This window comes from Suncus etruscus, chromosome 5 (genome assembly GCF_024139225.1).
Source record: "Suncus etruscus isolate mSunEtr1 chromosome 5, mSunEtr1.pri.cur, whole genome shotgun sequence".
NCBI lineage: Eukaryota > Metazoa > Chordata > Mammalia > Eulipotyphla > Soricidae > Suncus > Suncus etruscus.
Genome location: NC_064852.1, coordinates 83,034,846 through 83,059,773, shown reverse-complemented (window position 1 = coordinate 83,059,773; position 24,928 = coordinate 83,034,846). Strand labels below are relative to the sequence as shown.

Below are 24,928 nucleotides of genomic sequence, written 5' to 3'. Positions count from 1 at the left end.
TTACTGTGAACTCCCACAGGCCAGAAAAATGACTTATTCATTTTGTACTTCATTAAAATAAATTATGAAGAAATGATTTGTGATCAGATTGTATATGATTAAAGCAAAATGACAATTATTTTAATTTATTATCATAATGCTATCCTTAAATCTGAGATGGGAGGAACCAAGGTATGCTTGATACATTATAAATCTCAACAGTATAACTTGTTTTTTTCCGAAGGATTATCTTATGACCAAAGAACTAATACAAGGTATAAGCTGCTTGCCTTGCATGTAGCAGACCACACCTCAGTTGCTAGCATTGCATATAATCTCCCAAGCAAATAATTTTTCTGTACTCAGAAAATGTTGATTTTATTTCATATACAATAATAGAGATGCTGGACACCATATATTTATAACTTTACCAAAGAATCTTAGCCATATTAAAAAAAGTAAAGAAAATATATTATTCACAGTATGATGTACAAATAAAAAGTTAGTTATATTTTAGTGTAGCTTCATCTTTTACAGAGTGCAATACATGAAATTTAAATTACTATGTATTATTGATTTTAGGGGGCAGCATACCCGGAGGTATTCAGGAGTTACTTCATGGCTCTAGACTCAGGATTTCCTTTTGGAGGGCTTGGAGGATGATATGGGATGCTGGGGATTGAATCCGGGTTAGTCACCTGCAAGGTAAATGCCCTATCTACTGTACTATTAGCTCCATCCCAATATTATTGCATTTTAAATTATTGCATTCAGAAACTATTGACAAAGTTATGTATGCTCTTTTATAAATATATTTAACAGCAGATTGATTTAAATAGATTAATAGTAAGTTAAGAATTTCTTTAAGGAACATTAAGGAAAATATAAATCAAAAAGTAGTTAAATATAATTATATAAATCAAAATAATATAATGCATATAAATATAATCATATAATCAAAATATAAACCAAAATATGATCATATAAATAAAAGATAAAGGCTTCTTCCCACTCTTTTAATTTCTTTTCTTTTAATTTCAGATTAAAAATAATTTCTCTTTTCTTACGTATTTTTTTGTTTAGATTTTTTGGGTCACTTCAAGTAGAACTCAGTGCTTACTCCTGGCTTCTCAGTTAGGGATCATTCTTGATGTGCTCAGGGATAGAACCCACAATGTTGGAGTGCATGGCAACTATTCTACCTGCTGTTCTTTGGTGCTTGCCCCTTCCCTTACAACTTTCTAAATAAATTTCATTCAACAACAAAAAAAAAAACCCATCTTGATAGGCTGAATTATAGTGCACTGGATAGATATTTGCCTTGCAAGTAGTCAACCTGGGATCAATCCCCTACATCTTATATGGTAACCTAAGCCCATCAGGAATGATACCTATATATAGAGTCAGGAATAACCCCTCAGCACTGCTGGGTGTGGGAAAAACCAAAAAGCCAAAAAACAAAACTTGCTTCATATACACATAAATAAAACAAACAAATAAAAATGAGCAGATTAATTATTTTTTAATCTGAAATTAAAAGAACTCTTATTCTCTAATAATTTTAATGTTCTTTTTAGTGTTTAGAAATCAGATTGATTCATATTAGTAATCATATTAAAATAAAATTAATATTTTATTTAAAACTGTAAAAATAAATTTTTCCAAGGGAAGGGTCCTTTTAGTTTTAGCACTTCATGTATCAAAACACTTTTAGAAGGCCAGAGAGATGTAAAATGGTTAGAGAACTTGGCTTGCACCCAGCCAATGTGGGTTTAATTCTCAGCATTCTATATAGTCCTAAGTCCCTCCAGGAATGATTTTTTAGTGTGGAGCCAGAAGTAATCCCTGAGCACTGCCAGGTATGATAAAAAAAATTCTCCCCCAGCAAACTTCTACTTTGTTGAAAATTTGAAAATTATTACAATTTAGAACAATAATTTAAAAATATAATATCTAAATCATTTTACTTGCTGCAAAGTCCAGTGCCGTTTTGTATACTCTATATGGCCTAGTAATACAAAAGGCTTTTAAGAAGTAAATTTAAAAATTAAAATAAAAGGTAGGAAATTACATTTTTCCCTTTCTGGTAAAATATTATATTCATTAAAATTTATTTTATAATGAAGGGAAATAAAAACTAAATATTCTTTAATTAATTGTGATAAATAAGGTTACTAAAATAAATTATTTAAGGTTTTCTACATTAAAAAAGAGTAAACCTTCCGCAAAATTCTCATTCAATTTTTTTTTTATGTTCTAATTTCTGGTATTTTCTTTTTTTTTTTAATTTATTTAAACACCTTAATTACATACATGATTGTGTTTGGGTTTCAGTCACGTAAAGAACACCACCCATCACCAGTGCAACATTCCCATCACCAATGTCCCAAGTCTCCCTTCGCCCCACCCGACCCCCGCCTGTACAGGCTCTCCATTTTCCTCATACATTCTCATTATTAGGACAGTTCAAAATGTAGTTATTTCCCTAACTAAACTCATCACTATTTGTGGTGAGCTTCCTGAGGTGAGCTGGAACTTCCAGCTCTTTTCTCTTTTGTGTCTGAAAATTATTATTACCAGGGTGTCTTTCATTTTTCTTAAAACCCATAGATGAGTGAGACCATTCTGCGTTTTTCTCTCTCTCTCTGACTTATTTCACTCAGCATAATAGATTCCGTGTACATCCTTGTATAGGAAAATTTCATGACTTTATCTCTCCTGACAGCTGCATAATATTCCATTGTGTATATGTACCACAGTTTCTTTAGCCATTCGTCTGTTGAAGGGCATCTTGGTTGTTTCCAGAGTCTTGCTATGGTAAATAGTGCTGCAATGAATATAGGTGTAAGGAAGGGGTTTTTGTATTGTATATTTGTGTTCCTAGGGTATATTCCTAGGAGTGGTATAGCTGGATCCTATGGGAGCTCGATTTCCAGTTTTTGGAGAAATCTCCATATAGCTTTCCATAAAGGTTGAACTAGACGGCACTCCCACCAGCAGTGGATAAGAGTTCCTTTCTCTCCACATCCCCGCCAACATGGTTTATTTTCATTCTTTGAGATGTGTGCCATTCTCTGGGGTGTGAGGTGGTATCTCATCATTGTTTTGATTTGCATCTCACTGATGATTAGTGATGTGGAACATTTTTTCATGTGTCTTTTGGCCATGTGTATTTCTTCTTTGTCAAAGTGTCTGTTCATTTCTTCTCCACATTTTTTGATGGGGTTAGATGTTTTTTTTCTTGTAAAGTTCTGTCAGTGACTTGTATATTTTGGAGATTAGCCCCTTATCTGATGGGTATTGGGTGAATAGTTTCTCCCACTCAGTGGGTGGCTCTTGAATCCTGGGCACTATTTCCTTTGAGGTGCAGAAGCTTCTCAGCTTAATATATTCCCATCTGTTAATCTCTGCTTTCACTTGCTTGGAGAGTGCAGTTTCCTCCTTGAAGATGCCTGTAATGTCCTGGAGTGTTTTGCCTATGTGTTGTTCTATATATCTTATGGTTTTGGGGCTGATATCGAGGTCTTTAATCCATTTGGATTTTACCTTCGTACATGATGTTAGCTGGGGGTCTAAGTTCAATTTTTTGCAAGTGGCTATCCAATTGTGCCAACACCACTTGTTGAAGAGGCTTTCCCTGCTCCATTTAGGATTTCCTGCTCCTTTATCAAAAATTAGGTGGTTGTATGTCTGGGGAACATTTTCTGAGTATTCAAGCCTATTCCACTGATCTGAGGACCTATCCTTATTCCAATACCATGCTGTTTTGATAACTGTTGCTTTGTAGTACAGTTTAAAGTTGGGGAAAGTAATTCCTCCCATATTCATTTTCCCAATGATTGCTTTAGCGATTCGAGGGTTTTATTGTTCCAAATCAATTTCAAAAGTGTCTGATCCACTTCTTTGAAGAATGTCATGGGTATCTTTAGAGGGATGGCATTAAATCTGTATAATGCCTTGGAGAGTATTGCCTTTGGATGATGTTAATCCTGCCAATCCATGAGCAGGATATGCGTTTCCATTTCCGTGTGTCCTCTCTTATTTCTTGGAGCAGAGTTTTATAGTTTTCTTTGTATAGGTCCTTCACATATTTAGTCAAGTTGATTCCAAGATATTTGAGTTTGTGTGGCACTATTGTGAATGGGGTTGTTTTCTTAATGTCCATTTCATCCTTATTACTATTGGTGTATAGAAAGGCCATTGATTTTTGTGTGTTAATTTTGTAGCCTGCCACCTTGCTATATGAGTCTATTGTTTCTAGAAGCTTTTTGATAGAGTCTTTAGGGTTTTCTAAGTAGAGTATCATGTCATCTGCAAACAGTGAAAGCTTAACTTCTTCCTTTCCTATCTGGATTCCCTTGATATCCTTTTCTTGCAGAATCGATACAGCAAGTACTTCCAGTGCTATGTTGAATAGGAGTGGTGAGAGAGGACAGCCTTGTCTTGTGCCAGACTTTAGAGGGAAGGCTTTCAGTTTTTCTCCATTGAGGATAATATTTGCCACTGGCTTGTGGTAGATGGCCTACACTTTATTGAGAAAGGTTCCCTCCATTCCCATCTTGCTGAGAGTTTTGATCAAGAATGGGTGTTGGACCTTATCAAATGCTTTCTCTGCATCTATTGATATGATCATGTGGTTTTTATTTTTCTTGTTATTGATGTTGTGTATTATGTTGATAGATTTACGGATGTTAAACCAGCCTTGCATTCCTGGGATGAAACCTACTTGATCTTAGTGGATGATCTTCTTAACGAGGCATTGAATCCTATTTGCCAGGATTTTGTTGAGGATCTTTGCATCTGCATTCATCAGTGATATTGGTCTGTAATTTTCTTTTTTGGTAGTGTCTCTGTCTGGTTTAGGTATCAAGGTGATGTTGGCTTCATAAAAGCTATTTGGAAGTGTTTCTGTTTGTTCAATTTCATGAAAGAGTCTTGCCAAGACTGGCAGTAGTTCCTCTTGGAAAGTTTGATAGAATTCATTAGTGAATCCATCTGGACCTGGGCTTTTGTTTTTCGGCAGACATTTGATTACTGTTTTAATTTCATCAATGGTGATGGGGGTGTTTAGATATGCTACATCCTCTTCCTTCAACCGTGGAAGATTATAAGAGTCCAAGAATTTATCCATTTCTTCCAGGTTCTCATTTTTAGTGGCGTAGAGTTTTTCAAAGTAGTTTCTGATTACCCTTTGAATCTCTGTCATATCAGTAGTGATCTCTCCTTTTTCATTCCTGATACGAGTTATCAAGTTTCTCTCTCTCTCTTTCTTTGTTAGGTTTGCCTGTGGTCTATCAATCTTGTTTATTTTTTCAAAGAACCAACTTCTGCTTTCGTTGATCTTTCGGATTGTTTTTTGAGTTTCCACTTCGTTGATTTCTGCTCTCAGCTTTGTTATTTCCTTCTGTCTTCCTATTCTTGGGTCCGTTTGTTGAGCATTTTCTAGTTCTATTAGCTGTGTCATTAAGCTACTCAGGTAAGCTCCTTCTTCCTTCCTGATGTGTGCTTGCAAAGCTATAAATTTTCCTCTCAGTACTGCTTTTGCTGTGTCCCATAAGTTCTGATAGTTTGTGTCTTTATTGTCATTTGTTTCCAGGAACCTTTTGATTTCCTCCTTGATTTCATCTCAGACCCACTGGTTATTGAGCATGAGGCTGTTTAACTTCCAGGTGTTAAAGTTTTTCTTCTGAGTCCCTTTGGAATTCACAAATAATTTCAGAGCCTTGTGGTCAGCGAAGGTAGTCTGCAAAATTTCTATTCTCTTGATCTTATGGAGGTATGTTTTATGTGCCAGCATGTAGTCTATCCTGGAGAATGTCCCATGTACATTGGAGAAGAATGTGTATCCAGGTTTCTGGGGATGGAGTGTCCTATATATATCCACTAGGCCTCTTTCTTCCATTTCTCTCCTCAGGTCTAGTATATTCTTGTTGGGTTTCAGTCTGGTTGACCTATCCAGTGTTGATAAAGCCGTGTTAAGGTCCCCCACAATTATTGTGTTGTTGTTGATATTATTTTTCAGATTTGTCAACAGTTGTATTAAATATTTTTCTGGCCCCTCATTCGGTGCATATATGTTTAGGAGAGTGAATTCTTCCTGCTCTACGTACCCCTTGATTAATATAAAATTTCCATCTTTGTCCCTTACAACCTTCCTGAGTATAAAGTTTGCATTATCTAATATTAGTATGGCCACTCCAGCTTTTTTATGGGTGTTGTTTGCTTGGATAATTTTTCTCCAGCCTTTTATTTTGAGTCTATGTTTGTTCTGACTATTCAGGTGCGTTTCTTGTAGGCAGCAGAAGGTTGGATTGAGTTTTTTGATCCATTTAGCCACTCTGTGTCTCTTAACTGGTGCATTTAGTCCATTGACGTTGAGAGAAAGAATTGTCCTGGGATTTAATGCCATCTTTATTTCAAAATTTGGTGTGTCTTTTGGGTAGTCTTGTCTTAGATTAGGTCTTTCAGTTTTTCTCTTAAGACTGGTTTTGTGTCTGTGAAGTTTCTGAGCTGTTTTTTGTCTGTGAAACCATGTATTCTTCCGTCAAACCGGAAAGTGAGTTTTGCTGGGTACAATATTCTATGTGAAGCATTCATTTCATTCAGTCTTGTCACAATATCCCACCACTGCTTTCTGGCATTGAGTGTTTCTGGTGACAGGTCTGCTGTAAATCTCAGAGAAGCTTGCTTGAACGTGATTTCCCCTTTTGATCTTGCTGTTTTCAGAATTCTGTCTCTATCTGTTGGATTTGTCATTGTGACTAGGATGTGTCTTGGGGTGGTTTTTCTTGGGTCTCTTTTGTTTGGTACTCTTCGGGCATGCAGGATTTGATCACATACATTCTTTAGCTCTGGAAGTTTCTCTTTAATGATGTTCTTGACCGTTGATTCTTCCTGGAAATTTTCTTCCTGGGTCTCTGGGACTCCAATGATTCTTAAGTTGTTTCTGTTGATCTTATCATAGATTTCTATTTTCATCTGTTCCCATTCTTTGACTAATTTTTCCATTGTCTGCTCATTTGTTTTAAGTTTTTTTTCCAATCTCTCCTGCTGTATGGAATTGTTATGTATCTCATCTTCCACAGCACCAAGTCTATTCTCAGCTTCTGATACCCTGTCCCAGAGCTTATCCATTTTGTCATTCACTTTGTTTACTGACTATTTCAGTCCTGTTAGTTGACATATTATTTCAGTTTGGAGTTTTGTGATTTCTGTCTTCATATTTTCTTGGTACTTATTAGTGTTCTGTTCAACACGATCCATGGTTTCTTGGAGTCCGTTGAGCATCTTCCATATTGCTAGTCTAAAGTCCTTATCTGAGAGGTTGATTAGTTGTTCAGTCATTATCTGGTCCTCAGAATTGTCATCTTCATTCTCTATGTCTGATGCTGGCCTGCGTTGTTTCCCCATTGTCACACTTGTATTGTGGGTTTTTCTACGTGTTGTGGTGGTATTCATTGGTTATATGATGCAGGCAGCACACTTCTCTGGCTCCTCCCTTTCTGGATGGGCTGACTTGCCTCTAAGGGAGGGGAGTCCTCCGTGGATGAATCCTCACACTGGGTCAAATCTTAGGCCTGAGCATGCAACAGAGAAGACAGTCCGGAGAGAAATGTTTGCTTCTGTGATATAGCGCCTTTCTTAGTATGATTTTTCCTTCTTGTTGCAATGGAATTCTTTCCTTAGAAAGAGTGCTCGGCCGCGTAGCAAAGCAGAGTGGCCATGCTCCGCTGGAGCCTCTTTTTCCCCCACTCGCAAGAGTTTCACGCAAGAGGACAGTAGACAGACATAGACAGGACACATTCACAGTTTTTCACAGTTGGGCCCCACTGGGCCGGTGTACTTTCTCGGATTTTCCCCGCCTGGTGTCACACACAGGGAGCCGGCTTTTGCAAAGCTTAGCCGGTTTTCATGCTCTGTATTCCCTCCCTGAAAATGGTGTCTGGGCGAGCGAGGTTTCTGGAGCCTCTTTTTGCCCCACTCGCAAGAGTTTCATGCAAGAGGACTGTAGACAGACATAGACAGGTCACACTCACAGTTTTTCACAGTTGGGCTCCACTGGGCCGGTGTACTTTCGCGGATTTTCCCGCCTGGTGTCACACACAGGGAGCCGGCTTTTGCAAAGGCTTGCCGGTTTTCATGCTCTGTAGTCCCTCCCTAAAAATGGCCTCTGGGCGAGCGAGGTTTCTGGAGCCTCTTTTTGCCCCACTCGCAAGAGTTTCACACAAGAGGACAGTAGACAGACATAGACAGGTCACACTCACAGTTGTTCACAGTTGGGCTCCACTGGGCCGGTGTACTTTCGCGGATTTTCCCCGCCTGGTGTCACACACAGGGAGCCGGCTTTTGCAAAGCTTAGCCGGTTTTTCTCATTCAATTTTTTAATGCCCTCATATATCTATAATTATCTTCCATTATTTTCTTTCTTTTTATTTTGCTGACTCCTTCCTTTATGTTCTAAATTAAATAAAAAGGTTTAGTTCTTTTATACTCCTGGCTATCAGCTCAGAAATAGCTCCTGGAAGGCACAGGGGACCATATGAGACGCCGGGATTCGAACCAACCACCTTAGGTCCTGGATTGGCTGCTTGCAAGGCAAACGCCGCTGTGCTATCTCTCTGACCCTAGTTTTTAAAGATTTTTAAATGTTTAATAAAACCTTTAAAAAATGACTGTCATCAAAACATTTCTACCATTATTTAAATCAAAAGCTTCTTGTGTCTTTTCTGACTTTAAATGTTCCTTATAATTAGTATGTATGTTTGTGGGGCACAAACTTTTTAACAGGCTTTGGAGATGACAAAGACATTTATATGAAAGCTGCCTATGAAGAATTTAAATATGGTTAGATTGATGTTAAGAATGAGAAATATAACATACCATCATGTAGGGGTCTCAACCTCAATTTACCTGGGGGCTGCAGGAGGCGAAGTCGGGGTGATCCTTGAGTGCAAAGTCAGTAGTAAGCCTTGAACATTAGGGGTGTGTGACCCAAACAACTAAAACAAAACAAAACAAAACAGAAAAAGATTCCTCTAGGGCCACAAAACGTTGTACAGAGGGCCGTTTGTGGCCCGCGGACCGTGAGTTTGAGATCCCTGGTAGAGTTTAATCTATATGTGTATAGCTTAGAATTTTAATGTACAGTATATATCAGCATAATATATAGCTTAGAATTTTAAATTTTGAGTTTTAAATTAAATCATCAAGTACAATAGTTTTATTTGTTTTCTCTATAAAGCTATATGCATCTAAGTTGACCCAGAAGAGAGAGTTTGGGTGACTCTCACTGAAAAAGGGCAGGCAGGCATTCTTTATATTTTTGCCTGAATGATATTTTTCAAGTATGTACCACATGTGAGCATCATTGGTAGTGCCAATTATTACATGCCCTAAGAATGAAGTAAGAACATGCAAAATACTCACATCAACAATCAGAAAATCTAACCAGCACCAGGCGTTGGTAAAATATACTTGAAAACCATATGCAACCCACTTTAGAAGCATTTCCAGAATAAATATATAAGTGAAAACTTTATCAGCATATTCTAACATGGTCTTTATGGTTTTTCTCTGTTCAATATATATGTCTTCAAAGGCCTATAAATAAAAAAAGTCCAGTGAATTTCAATGTCATAAATTCTCTATGTTGTCTAACTGGAGAAAACAAATCATAAAGCTATGAGCAAAAACCAACAATACAAACAAAATTATTTCAAGCTTTTTTTCAGATGCCTAACATTGGAAGATTAGATATTTCACAGCATTGTATTCAGTTTTATAATATCTACTAAATGATGGCTAACTAGGTATTTCAGTTACAAGCAAAATGTATTTTTTTTAAAAATTGTATATTGCTAACCTAAATAAATTAAATTTTTTTTGAAATGCTATTTTTTCTTTTATTCATAAACCACCATCTCAAATCACTTTAAGCTCCTTTAGACCAGAAGGCAGAAAATTACTTAGGATTAGATCTGCTTTGTTCAATGTGTAGTACCTTTTCAGTAATAAAACATAATGTGTAAGAGAGATCTCTTACCCTGGACAGTGGAATGGACTATTGTCTCTCTCCCCTTCCCTCCTCTCAAAGTAGGTTCATATGAATGAGTATGTATTTGTGAGTTCTGACTGTCAAGCCTTAGAAAAGCTCTTAAGAAAGAGTTGGTAAACTCATTCTAGAGTCTATGAAATTGGAGAATAAAAAATATGACATAACTAACTTGTTCCTGCTTAATAAAAGCTATCAGGGCAATGTAGACTGGATTGAGAACCCCAAAGCCTTTTATTTTATATTTTGAATAAATAGAAATCTGGGCTTGCAATCAGTATTTAACATAAAATCCTACAGAGTCAATACAACACAATTTATAGCTGAAGTTAGAAATATATTAAAAAGCCAGCTATTGTGTTAGTGTGCTGTTGCATTGTAATGAGATTTGATTGGGTATAACTGAAACCTAACAGTGACTACAGCAAAGTTATTTTATAAGAGAGACTTTAGTTCCTTTTCTTTTTGACATTAGAATGTGGGAACAATTCTTGATGCTCTGAGTTCATGGTAGGATGCATGATCTTAGCGAAATCAAGATAGTTTAAGGTTGTTAGATACATGAATCCTGTTATTGAAATGAACTGTTATAGTCACTGAGCATTATAGTGACTATTTGTCTTATGAAAGGAAATACAGGTCACAAGATTATATCATATTAGTGACACTTTGACCAAATTGACCTGTCAATGGAATGAAATCAGATCAAAACCATGTAATATGAATTCTCTCAAGGGAAAGGAGTTTCAGTTAAAGATAAATCAGCAGATAAGTCACCTACCAGTGCCCCACTGCTGAGCAGAATCATGAAAACAATGAAGGTTTCAAACCAGTTGTGCTCCACAATCTTATAACAAGTTTTCCTCAGGTTCCACCAGAGTTTACCTTTGCCTTCTTCTATGCTTATCTGGCAACACTTGAATTTCCGTACACAGTCTAAAATATGTTAGAATAAAGGCAAATGAATTACTCTTTAAGTATCATTGTATTAGTGGGAGATTTGTCTAAATTACTACCTCATCCATTGAAAATAACTTTAATTTTTCAAGAGGTTTTCATTCATAAAAATGATCCTTATGATGTTTTAATCACTTAAAATATTTTGAAAGCATTCAAATGTATTAAATTGATATTTCTTATTCTTATTTTAAGAGTCACTACACAAACATTGCCATTATATATTTGAATTATAAATAATTCACTTTATGTAAAATAAATATCAAGTTACAAGTAGAATATTCAAAAAGTTTTAAAATACCATCTTAGAATATATTTATGTATCTACAATACTTATTTAAATCTGAATATAAAACATTTCATAAACTATGCTATTCACTATTATATGTGATTCTTTGTATCCTTGGAATTAGTTCTTATACTTCGTTGTAATTCACCAAGTAAGCTTTGGTGAGCAAGATAGGAGAGAAGGAAGTTAGACACAATGGAGAACATGATTGACATTCAGAGGTAAATCTTTTGCACTGAATATTTCTTGCTCTTTTCTTTTATCTTGGGGGCAAGTCCAACCAGTGCTAGAGGATGAGACAAAAGAGGACTTTAGCTGAGTTGGCCCAATTATGTCACTCAAGGTCTTGGAGGTTATTATCCAAGAGCAGCAACATCTAGTCAATCACAAACACGTGAGCAAATACATTTATCATATGCAAAGGAATTTTGGATAATTGGATTCGTTACATTATTGCCTGAGACCTCAGATTCATATCTCAAAATGTATCTTTGGAATTACTTTTTTCTTGGGGGGGGGGGGACACCCGGTGACTCTCAGGGGTTACTCCTGGCTATGCACTCAGAAATTGCTCTTGGCGATTCGGAAGCTAGCCAGCGAGCCAGTGAGTGAGTAAGAAATGGCTGGATGTGGGGGTTTCCAGGCAGAGTGCTGATTGCTCTACCTGCAGAGTCTCCACCCGGCTGTGCTTCTTCTGAGGAAACTGAGGACCTGAAGGGAGCCCTGTCCTACTCTTCTCTGTCTTTCCTGAACTCTGGAACCTCTCCTCAGAGCCCTGAGAAGCGAACTCCAAAAAAACTGAAGCTACCCAGCAAATGAGTGAGTAAGAAATGGCTGGATGTGGGGGTTTCCAGGCAGAGTGCTGATTGCTCTACCTGCAGAGTCTCCACCCAGCTGTGCTCCTTCTGAGGAAACTGAGGACCTGAAGGGAGCCCTGTCCTACTCTTCTCTGTCTTTCCTGAACTCTGGAAGCTCTCCTCAGAGCCCTGGGAAGCGAACCCCAAAAAAACTACATTCGGAAGCTAGCCATCGAGCCACTGAGTGAGTAAGAAATGGCTGCATGTGGGGGTTTCCAGGCAGAGTGCTGATTGCTCTACCTGCAGTCTCCACCCGGCTGTGCTTCTTCTGAGGAAACTGAGGACCTGAAGGGAGCCCTGTCCTACTCTTCTCTGTCTTTCCTGAACTCTGGAAGCTCTCCTCAGAGCCCTGGGAAGCGAACCCCAAAGAAACTACATTCGGAAGCAACCCAGCGAGCCACTGAGTGAGTAAGAAATAACTGCATGTGGGGGTTTCCAGGCAGAGTGCTGATTGCTCTACCTGCAGAGTCTCCACCCGGCTGTGGTTCTTCTGAGGAAATTGAGGACCTGAAGGGAGCCCTGTCCTACTCTTCTCTGTCTTTCCTGAACTCTGGAACCTCTCCTCAGAGCCCTGGGAAGCGAACTCCAAAAAAACTGAAGCTACCCAGCAAGTGAATGAGTAAGAAATGGCTGGATGTGGGGGTTTTCAGGCAGAGTGCTGATTGCTCTACCTGCAGAGTCTCCACCCAGCTGTGCTCCTTCTGAGGAAACTGAGGACCTGAAGGGAGCCCTGTCCTACTCTTCTCTGTCTTTCCTGAACTCTGGAAGCTCACCTCAGAGCCCTGGGAAGCAAAACCCCCAAAAACTGAAGCTACCCAGCAACTCTCCTCAGAGTCTTGGGAAGCAACCCCAAAAATACAGCATTCTGAAGCTGCCAAGCAAGCAAGTGAAAACTACGCCTGTCCAGTGGGGCCCGACTGTGAAAAACTGTGAGTGCTGCCTGTGTGTGTCTCTCTACTATCCTGCTGTGTGAACCTCTTGAGAGTGGGCTGAAAAGAGGCTCCAGAAGGCACTTAGCTCCACTTCGCTACGTAGCCGTGCACCCTTTCTAAAAAAATAACACCATCACAAGAAGAAAAAAAAACACACTAAGAACTGTGTTGGATCACAGAAGCAAGAACTTCTCTCCAGACTGTCTTCTCTGCTGCGTGCTCGGGCCTAAGATTTGATCCTGTGTGAGGCTTCATCCACGGAGGACTCCCCTACCTTGGAGGCAAGCAGGCCCATCCAGAAAGGGCGGAGCCAGAGAAGTGTGCTGCCTGCATCATATAACCAATGAATACCACCACAACACGTAGAAAAACCCACAATGCAAGTGTGACAATGGGGAAACAACGCAGGCCAGCATCAGACATAGAGAATGAAGATGACAATTCTGATGACCAGTTAATGACCAACCAACTAATCAACCTCTCAGATAAGAACTTTAGAGTAGCAATGTGGAAGATGCTCAAAGACCTCAAAAAAACCATGGATAGAGTGGAACAGAACACTAATAATAATCAAGAAAATATGAAGACAGAAATCACAAAACTCCAAACTGAAATAATATGTCAACTAACAGGCCTGAAAAAATCAGTAAACGAAGTGAATGACAAAATGGATAAGCTCTGGGACAGGGTATCAGAAGCTGAGAATAGACTTGGTGCTGTGGAAGATGAGATATATAACAATTCCATACAGCAGGAGAGATTGGAAAAAAAAACTTAAAGCAAATGAACAAACAATGGAAAAATTAGTCAAAGAATGGGAACAGATGAAAATAGAAGTCTATGATAAGATCAACAGAAACAACTTAAGAATCATTGGAGTCCCAGAGACCCAGGAAGAAAATTTCCAGGAAGAATCAACGGTCAAGAACATCATTAAAGAGAAACTTCCAGAGCTAAAGAATGTATGTGATCAAATCCTGCATGCCCGAAGAGTACCAAACAAAAGAGACCCAAGAAAAACCACCCCAAGACACATCCTAGTCACAATGACAAATCCTACAGATAGAGACAGAATTCTGAAAACAGCAAGATCAAAAGGGGAAATTACATTCAAGCAAGCATCCTTGAGATTTACAGCAGACCTGTCACCAGAAACACTCAATGCCAGAAAGCAGTGGTGGGATATTGTGACAAGACTGAATGAAATGAATGCTTCACATAGAATATTGTACCCAGCAAAACTCACTTTTCGGTTTGACGGAAGAATACATGGTTTCACAGACAAAAAACAGCTCAGAAACTTTATAGACTCAAAACCAGTCTTAAGAGAAAAACTGAAAGACCTAATTTAAAACAAGACTACCCAAAAGACACACCAAATTTCGATATAAAGATGGCATTCAATCCCAGGACAATTCTTTCTCTCAACGTCAATGGACTAAATGCACCAGTTAAGAGACACAGAGTGGCTAAATGGATCAAAAAACTCAATCCAACCTTCTGCTGCCTACAAGAAACGCACCTGAATAGTCAGAACAAACATAGACTCAAAATAAAAGGCTGGAGAAAAATTATCCAAGCAAACAACACCCATAAAAAAGCTGGAGTGGCCATACTAATATTAGATAATGCAAACTTTATACTCAGGAAGGTTGTAAGGGACAAAGATGGAAATTTTATATTAATCAAGGGGTACGTAGAGCAGGAAGAATTCACTCTCCTAAACATATATGCACCAAATGAGGGGCCAGCAAAATATTTAAAACAACTGTTGACAAATCTGAAAAACAATAACAATAACAACACAATAATTGTGGGGGACCTCAACACTGCTTTGTCAACATTGGATAGGTCAACCAGACTGAAACCCAACAAGAATATACTAGACCTGAGGAGAGAAATGGAAGAAAGAGGCCTAGTGGATATATATAGGACACTCCATCCCCAGAAACCTGGATACACATTCTTCTCCAATGTACATGGGACATTCTCCAGGATAGACTACATGCTGGCACATAAAACATACCTCCATAAGATCAAGAGGATAGAAATTTTGCAGACTACCTTCGCTGACCACAAGGCTCTGAAATTATTTGTGAATTCCAAAGGGACTCAGAAGAAAAACTTTAACACCTGGAAGTTAAACAACCTCATACTCAATAACCAGTGGGTCCGAGATGAAATCAAGGAGGAAATCAAAAGGTTCCTGGAAACAAATGACAATAAAGACACAAACTATCAGAACTTATGGGACACACAAAAGCAGTACTGAGAGGAAAATTTATAGCTTTGCAAGCACACATCAGGAAGGAAGAAGGAGCTTACCTGAGTAGCTTAATGACACAGCTAATAGAACTAGAAAGTACTCAACAAAAGGACCCAAAAATAGGAAGACAGAAGAAAATAACAAAGCTGAGAGCAGAAATCAACGAAGTGGAAACCCAAAAAACAGTCCGAAAGATCAACGAAAGCAGAAGTTGGTTCTTTGAAAAAATAAACAAGATTGATAGACCACTGGCAAACCTAACAAAGAAAGAGAGAGAGAGAAACTTGATAACTCGTATTAGGAATGAAAAAGGAGAGATCACTACTGATATGACAGAGATTCAAAGGGTAATCAGAAACTACTTTGAAAAACTCTATGCCACTAAAAATGAGAACCTGGAAAAAATGGATAAATTCTTGGACTCTTATAATCTTCCACGGTTGAAAGAAGAGGATGTAGCATATCTAAACACCCCCATCACCATTGATGAAAAAAAAAATGGTAATCAAAAGTCTGCCCAAAACAAAAGCCCAGGCCCAGATGGATTCACTAATGAATTCTATCAAACTTTCCAAGAGGATCTACTACCAATTCTGGCAAGACTCTTTCATGAAATTGAACAAGTGGAAACACTCCCAAATAGCTTTTATGAAGCCAACATCACCTTGATACCTAAACCAGACAGAGATGCTACGAAGAAAGAAAATTACAGACCAATATCGCTGATTAATGCAGATGCAAAGATCCTCAACAAAATCCTGGCAAATAGAATTCAATACCTCATTAAGAAGATCATCCACTACGATCAAGTAGGTTTCATCCCAGGAATGCAAGCATGGTTTAACATCTGTAAGTCTATCAACATAATACACAACATCAAAAACAAGAAAAATAAAAACCACATGATCATATCAATAGATGCAGAGAAAGCATTTGATAAGGTCCAACACCCATTCTTGATCAAAACTCTCAGCAAGATGGGAATAGAAGGAACCTTTCTCAATCTAGTTAAGGCCATCTACCACAATCCAGTGGCAAATATTATCCTCAATGGAGAAAAACTAAAAGCCTTCCCTCTAAATTCTGGCACAAGACAAGGCTGTCCTCTCTCACCACTCCTATTCAACATAGCACTGGAAGTACTTGCTATAGCGATTAGGCAAGAAAAAGATATCAAGGGAATCCAGATAGAAAAGGAAGAAGTCAAGCTCTCACTGTTTGCAGATGACATGATGCTCTACTTAGAAAACCCTAAAGACTGTACCAAAAAGCTTCTAGACACAATAGACTCATATAGCAAGGTAGCAGGCTACAAAATTAACACACAACAATCAATGGCCTTTCTATACACCAATAGTAATAAGGAAGAAATGAACATTAAGAAAACAACCCCATTCACAATAGTGCCACACAAACTCAAATATCTTGGAATCATCTTGACTAAAAATGTGAAGGACCTATACAAAGAAAACTATAACTCTGCTCCAAGAAATAAGAGAGGACACGTGGAAATGGAAACACATACCCTGCTCATGGATTGGCAGGATTAACATCATCAAAATGGCAATACTCCCCAAGGCATTATACAGATTCAACGCTATCCCTCTAAAGATACCCATGACATTCTTCAAAGAAGTGGATCAGGCACTTTTGAAATTTGTTTGGAACAATAAACACCCTAGAATAGCTAAAGCAGTCATTGGGAAAAAGAATATGGGAGGAATTACTTTCCCCAACTTTAAACTTTACTACAAAGCAATAGTTATCAAAACAGCATCGTATTGGAATAAGGACAGACCTTCAGATCAGTGGAACAGGCTTGAATACTCAGAAAATGTTCCCCAGACATACAATCACCTAATTTTTGATAAAGGAGCAGGAAATCCTAAATGGAGCAAAGAAAGCCTCTTCAACAAGTGGTGTTGGCACAACTGGATAGCCACTTGCAAAAAATTAAACTTCCTCTTCAACAAGTGGTGTTGGCACAACTGGATAGCCACTTGCAAAAAATTAAACTTAGACCCCCAGCTAACATCATGTACGAAGGTAAAATCCAAATGGATTAAAGACCTCAATATCAGACCCCAAACCATAAGATATATAGAACAACACATAGGCAAAACTCTCCAGGACATTGAGACTACAGGCATCTTCAAGGAGGAAACTGCACTCTCCAAGCAAGTGAAAGCAGAGATTAACAGATGGGAATATATTAAGCTGAGAAGCTTCTGCACCTCAAAGGAAATAGTGCCCAGGATACAAGAGCCACCCACTGAATGGGAGAAACTATTCACCCAATACCCATCAGATAAGGGGCTAATCTCCAAAATATACAAGGCACTGACAGAATTGTACAAGAAAAAAATGTCTAATCCCATCAAAAAATGGGGAGAAGAAATGAACAGACACTTTGACAAAGAAGAAATACAAATGGCCAAAAGACACATGAAGAAATGCTCCACATCACTAATCATTAGGGAGATGCAAATCAAAACAACAATGAGATACCACCTCACACCCCAGAGAATGGCACACATCACAAAGAATGTGAACAAACAGTGCTGGCGGGGATATGGAGAGAAAGGAACCCTTATCCACTGCTGTTGGGAATGTGGTCTAGTTCAACCTTTATGGAAAGTAATATGGAGATTCCTCCAAAAACTGGAAATTGAGCTCCCATACGATCCATCTATACCACTCCTAGGAATATACCCTAGGAACACAAAAATACAATACAAAAATCCCTTCCTTACACCTATATTCATTGCAGCAGTATTTACCATAGCAAGACTCTGGAAACAACCAAGATGCCCTTCAACAGACGAATGGCTAAAGAAACTGTGGTACATATACACAATGGAATATTATGCAGCTGTCAGGAGAGATGAAGTCATGAAATTTTCCTATACATGGATGTACACAGAATCTATTATGCTGAGTGAAATAAGTCAGAGAGAGAGAGAAAAATGCAGAATGGTCTCACTCATCTATGGGTTTTAAGAAATATGAAAGACATTCTTGCAATAATAACTTTCAGACACAAAAGAGAAAAGAGCTGGAAGTTCCAGCTCACCTCAGGAAGCTCACCACAAAGAGTGATGAGTTTAGTTTGAGAAATAACTACATTTTGAACTGTCCTAATATTGAGAATGTATGAGGGAAATGCAGAGCCTGTTTAGAGTACAGGCAGGGGTCGGGTGGGGAGGAGGGAGATTTGGGACATGGTTGATGGGAATGTTGCACTGGTGATGGGTGGTGTTCCTTTTATGACTGAAACCCAAACACAATCATGTATCTAATCAAGGTGTTTAAATAAAAAAAAAAAAGAAATTGCTCTTGGCTTGGGGGACCATATGGGACGCTGGGAGATCAAACCGTAGTCCGTCCTAGGCTAGCACGGGCAAGGCAGACGCCTTATCGCTTGTGCCATCGCTCTTGCCCCTAGATCTACTTCTTTTGAGGGGCTAATGATGCGTGGTGTGCCTGTCATTAAATATGGTCTCCAGAATGCTAGAGAGAGCACAGAACCAGAATTAAGTTAAGCCCTGAGTGTAGCCAGGTGGCTCAAACCACCAACTCCTCTACACACACACACACACACACACACACACACACACACACACACACACACAGTCAAAGCAATCTACTTTCTTGGGACTGGAGAAAGAATTTGATCCCCAGCACTATATGCTCCACTGAGCACTGCCAGAAGCAGAGACTCTGAGTGCGGAAGTGGGAGTCATCTCTCACCTCCCCACTATTGTCAGTTATGGACTCAAACAGCAAAAAAGGCCTCTTTATTTTTTTTATATATTTTTTGTTTGTTTGGTTTTTTTTTGGGGGGGGGTCACACTTGGCAGCACTCAGGGGTTACTCCTGACTCTGCACTCCAAAATCGATCTTGGCAGGCTTGGAGACCATATGGGATGCCGGGATTGGAACCACTGTTCTTCTGCATGCAAAGCAAGTGTCCTATCTCCATGCTATCTCTCTGGCCCCTCTTTGTTTTTTAAAACAATTGAGAGACATGCATGCTTTAGTTTCCACACTCATTGAATATTCTATTTGGGGAGTGAGGAAGAAGATTGGGCTAACTGGTTAGGACTTATACCTCCCTCGTTCCAGGGTCATTCTGAGGTGCTAAGACTTTTTAAAATTAATTTATTTATTTTAGGATTTGGGGCCACTCCCATCTGTGCTCAGTGGCTCAGTGGTTACTCCTGGCTCGGTGCTCAGAAATTGCTCCTGGCAGGTTCAGGGGACCACGTAGGATGCTGGGTATCGAATCCGGGTCTGTCCCAGGTTGGCCACATGCAAGGCAAACGCCCTACTGCTGTATTACTGCTCGGGTTCTTAAGACCATTTATTATGAGGAATCAAACTGGTAGCAGCTGCATGCAACGCAAGTACATTAACTCCTGAAGTAAGTATTTGGCCACCTAAATATTGTTGAAGACTACAAAAGCCGAAACCAGAAACAAATAACATTATATTATTATCATTATCATCATCATGCTTATCATTATCATTATACCAGCCACTTTCAGGGTGTACTCCTGGCTCTGTGATCAGGGATCACTTCTGGCTGTGCTCAGGGAAATATATATAGTGCTGGAGATCCATCCTAGGTCAGTTGTGCGCGAGGCAAGCATTGTACCCACTACTTTGCTATCATTCTGTCCCCAAGTAGCAGCATTTCACAATATTAAGATACACAAAAATGAGAATATCTGGACTCATAAACTAAGCCTTATCTTTAAAAAGATCATTTTGCTTTGATATTGAAAAATCTGGAAATAAAATAAACACAAACATTATTTAGGCATAGATAGAGATCATTAGAGACGGAGGGTAAGAGATATGGCCAGACAGATAGTACATCAGGAAAGGTCCTTGCCTTGCATGCAGTCAACTCACGTTTAATCGTTGACATCTCATATGGTCCTTCAACACTGCCAGGAGTGGTCCCTGAACACAGAGCCAGGAGCAACTCCTGAGCATTGCCAGGTGTAGTCCCCAAACCAATGAGAGAGAGATAGGGAGGCAGGTAGAATCAGATTGAGGCAGACAGACAAGGTCTGATCCAGACAGACAGAGGGTGAGAGTGAATTGATGGAGAGGTAAGAGAACCTAATGAGCATAAGTATTTCACTTACCTTCAGTAAAACAAGCTTCAGGCTCGAGGGACTCTTCAGGCTCCACCTCAGGTTGCTCTCCCTCAGCGGGAGCTCCTATATCAACAGTGCTGCCTTCAGATGAACTAGTTGTTGCATTTAACTTCTGAAAATCAATTTCACAGAGAAGTTTTTAAAGTATTTTCTTTTAATATGAAAATTCAAATGGTGTGCCCTTATGTCTTCTGTATTCCTTGATCTGTAATTTAAAAATATCTTAAACATAATGCCAGTCTGCTTTAGTAGAGTTAGGAGGTCACAAAATTAGACACTGCACCACAGAATTATTTTCTTGTAAAGTATGGTGCTAACAACTAAGATCATTTTTGATTAAGACCATGTAAAGATTTTCCAATAAAACTCGATAACGAGCTTAAGGAAGCCATCAGGGTTATATGGTCATCTATAATATTGCTTTTGCAACTTAGTTTACAACTGGTATAGGTTTATTCTAAAATTGTGACCCAACCAACAAAAGCTGCACAAATGTATTTTCATGTCAAATGCAGAAAAGATATGATTAAATGCACATAAAAAGCAACATTATAAATTTTTCCACTTTTCATTGACATGAAAACATATGCTACTTGTTGTTATTAAATATATTTTATAATTTTTTTAATTCCATAAGAGCGGCACATTGTTAGCTTTATAGCAAGAGCTCATATTTTGCATTCTCTTTGGCCAATGCACTTCTCTTTCTCATTGTGCATTTGGAAACTACTTGTTACTCTGGCATTCTTACCTGTCCAGTTAATATAAGTAGAAATGAATCTTTGACTTTTCTCTTTCCATTTGGGTTAAATCAAAAACCCGAGAGCAAATAAAACAAAATTACTTTCAATCTTCAAACGTAACAACCTTTAACCAAAACAGGTAGTTCACAGATTCAAAATAAATGAAGATCTTAAAATGTTTATGAAACAAACAGGACCAGGTATGAATGCACATGAAATCAGAGTAGTTTAGGCCACAGCATTCTCAGTCCTATTATAATGTTATAACCATTAGTGCATAACATTAGACATGGCTAAGCTGGTAAGAGGTACTCGTAAAGGGAATGAAAGAAGCATATGATCAAATGCACACTGAAGTGTGTTGTTATGTTGAACTACTAGATACTGTAATCAATATTAGAAACAATGGGTAAAGGATTGATTTCTTTAAGAAAGTGGCTTCTTTATATTTAAAATAATATTTATATAGAATGATTATGTGGCATAGTGGTACTGATGAAGTCAGGATGCATATGTATTTAATATAAGATAAAATGTTTTTGTCTTGTGTAATTTAATATAGCAACAATAGAAATTTACATATTAGAAATGTCTCCCTTTTAGTGATCATTGCTTGGAAAACATTTTAGAATTTGAACAACAGCTAAGTTAAAAACTACCTATTATAAGTTATTTGAAGGTTTTTTTCTTTCTTCTTTACTTATTAAATAAATCATAATATTAGTAAATGACAATCACATGTCTTAATATTTCACATTAACATTGATATATTTAGTTGAAATATATGTAAAATTTACTATAAGTATTCTAATTTTTAAGGCTTTAAATATTTTGCAATGCTTTATTATACTTTACATAATGTCACAGACATATAGTTTATATGTTTTCTTTCTTATTTTTTGGTTTTGGTTTTTGGGCCACTTCCAGTTGCACTCAGGATTTACTCCTGGCTCTGTACCAAGAAATTGCTCCTGGCGATTTAGTAGTCGATATGGGATGCCAGGAGTTGGCCACATGCAAGGCCCTACCACTGGCCCTATATTTGCATTTTCTTTTCTTTTCCTTTTTTTTTTCTCCATGCTCAGAAATTGCTCCTGGCAGGCTTGGGGGACCATATGGGATGCCGGGTTTCAAACAACTGACCTTCTGCATGCAAGGCAAATGCCTTACCTCCATGCTATCTCTCTGGCCCCTATATTTGCATTTTCCAAAAAATAACTAAGACATTTTCTATTCCAGTTCTTCTGATTCACATAAATGAATTGTTTCATTCTAGGGACCTAAAAACACTGATCTTATGCAGAACATGGAACATAACATAGATAAATAGAAAAAAATGTAGTTCAGTTATTCATCTCTGACCTAACTGCAAATAGTTCATATAAGAAAAAGAAAATTTTCATTATAAAGGGTCAAACTACAAATATTGATTAGAGGACAATGTGAGGTATGTGTACAAGCAACAAATATTCAGATGGAAGATTAGGGATACATATTTAGGGTGCTCCACAGACTCAGACCAGCATTTATGAATGGCATACTAAAGTTTCTTTCTTTCTTTCTTTCTTTCTTTCTTTCTTTCTTTCTTTCTTTCTTTCTTTCTTTCTTTCTTTCTTTCTTTCTTTCTTTCTTTCTTTCTTTCTTTCTTTCTTTCTTTCTTTCTTTCTTTCTTTCTTTCTTTCTTTCTTTCTTTCTTTCTTTCTTTCTTTCTTTCTTTCTTTCTTTCTTTCTTTCTTTCTTTCTTTTCTTTCTTTCTTTCTTTCTTTCTTTTTTTTTTTGGTTTTTGGGCCACACCCGGCAGTGCTCAGGGGTTACTCCTGGCTGTCTGCTCAGAAATAGCTCCTGGCAGGCACGGGGGACCATATGGGACACCGGGATTCGAACCAATCACCTTTTTGGTCCTGGATTGGCTGCTTGCAAGGCAAACGCCACTGTGCTATCTCTCCGGGCCCTTCTTTCTTTCTTTCTTTCTTTCTTTCTTTCTTTCTTTCTTTCTTTCTTTCTTTCTTTCTTTCTTTCTTTCTTTCTTTCTTTCTTTCTTTCTTTCTTTCTTTCTTTCTTTCTTTCTTTCTTTCTTTCTTTCTTTCTTTCTTTCTTTCTTTCTTTCTTTCTTTCTTTCTTTCTTTCTTTCTTTCTTTCTTTCTTTCTTTCGTCTGTCTATCTTCTTTCTTTCTTTCTTTCTGTCTATCTTCTTTCTTTCTTTCTTTCTTCTTTCTTTCTTTCTTTCTTTCTTTCTTTCTCTTTCTTTCTTTCTTTCTTTCTCTTTCTTTCTTTCTTTCTTTCTTTCTCTTCCTTCCTTCCTTCCTTCCTTCCTTCCTTCCTTCCTTCCTTCCTTCCTTCCTTCCTTCCTTCCTTCCTTCCTTCCTTCCTTCCTTCCTTCCTTCCTTCCTTCCTTCTTTCTTTCTTTCTTTCTTTCTTTCTTTCTTTCATTTTTGGGTCACACCCGGGAGCTCTCAGGGCTTACTCCTGGCTCTATGCTCAGAAATTGCTCCTGGCAGGCTCAGAGGACCATATGCGATGCCGGGATTCGAACCATTGACCTTCTGCATGCAAGGCAAATGCCTTACCTCCATGCTATCTCTCTGGCCCCTATAGCTTCTATTAATACTAGGTATGTTGCAGATTTAAATAGAAAATACTATTTAAAAGTCGGATGAATGAATGAATGTCATAGCAAAATAAACTTAGTTCCTAAAGTGGTAGAGAGGTCATCAGACAGCACATCTCAAAGAATCTTGGTTCAAAATGTTCAAAAGTTTCCAGATGAAACTTTCTTTCATTGAATTAAATCAACATTCTTTCACTGAATTAAATTCCTTAGTATATAAAAATTTACTATATGGCTTTTTATTGAAGCAAAACACTTTTTATTTAAAAATCAAGTCATGGGGCTGGAGTGGTAGCACAATGGTAGGGCGTTTGCCTTGCATACGTCTGACCCCGGATGGATGCTGGTTTGATCCTTGGCATTTCATATGGTCCCTCAAGCTAGTAGCTATTTCTGAGCACAGAACCAGGAATAACCCCTGCATGCTACCCAGTGTGGCCCAAAAATAAAAACAATGAAATAAAATTTATGTCTTACATTTTTAAACAATAAAAAAATTCCTTTTCTCTAGACTTGTCTTACCTGACTTAATATTTGTGAAGCAAAGAACCTGCTTCTATCATTTTTGTGTCACTTTTTTCTATTACCAGTTAGTATTAAATTTATATTTTTGAATAAATGATCAACACACAGACTCTTATTTTACCACTAACTACTTCTAACATGGTCTGTAATATTTTCACTTTCAAATGGACACAAATAATATCCCCACTTAGTAAAGAATAACACAAATCCTGAAAGACTATAAATTGTGTAAAGAATGGCCAGCAGCTTTTATAGTTAATGTAAAAAAATCCTTTCTCAATATTATGCTCTCAATTATGCAGACCTAAGATGAGCCTAAGAAATAAACTTTAGTTTAACTCTGGATTCAGGAAAAATCACACTGACACATCTCTTGATGGTGTGTTTTATTTTATGTGGACTCACAAACTCAGATGTAAAAGGAGTGTCTTTTAAAATAGCCTCATTCCCCTACACCTTCCTTATTAAGGAAAACACATATGTACTTATAACACACATTTATACATGTATCAATGCATACCTAAAACATGCATATATAGCTATTATCTTACTT

The 24,928-nt window shown here is 37.9% G+C and overlaps 1 protein-coding gene across 1 annotated transcript in view; it reads right to left on the bottom strand.

The window, feature by feature from the left end:
• LOC126009196 (sodium channel protein type 2 subunit alpha-like) overlaps positions 1–24,928 on the bottom strand; it is a 178,870-nt gene that overhangs the window by 24,200 nt on the left and 129,742 nt on the right. The window contains exons 18-20 of the mRNA XM_049773565.1: positions 20,488–20,611; positions 10,812–10,966; positions 9,406–9,579 (exon numbers count right to left, since the gene is read on the bottom strand). Coding sequence (XP_049629522.1) covers positions 9,406–9,579; positions 10,812–10,966; positions 20,488–20,611 — 453 coding nt within the window. The remainder of the gene's footprint in view (positions 1–9,405; positions 9,580–10,811; positions 10,967–20,487; positions 20,612–24,928) is intronic.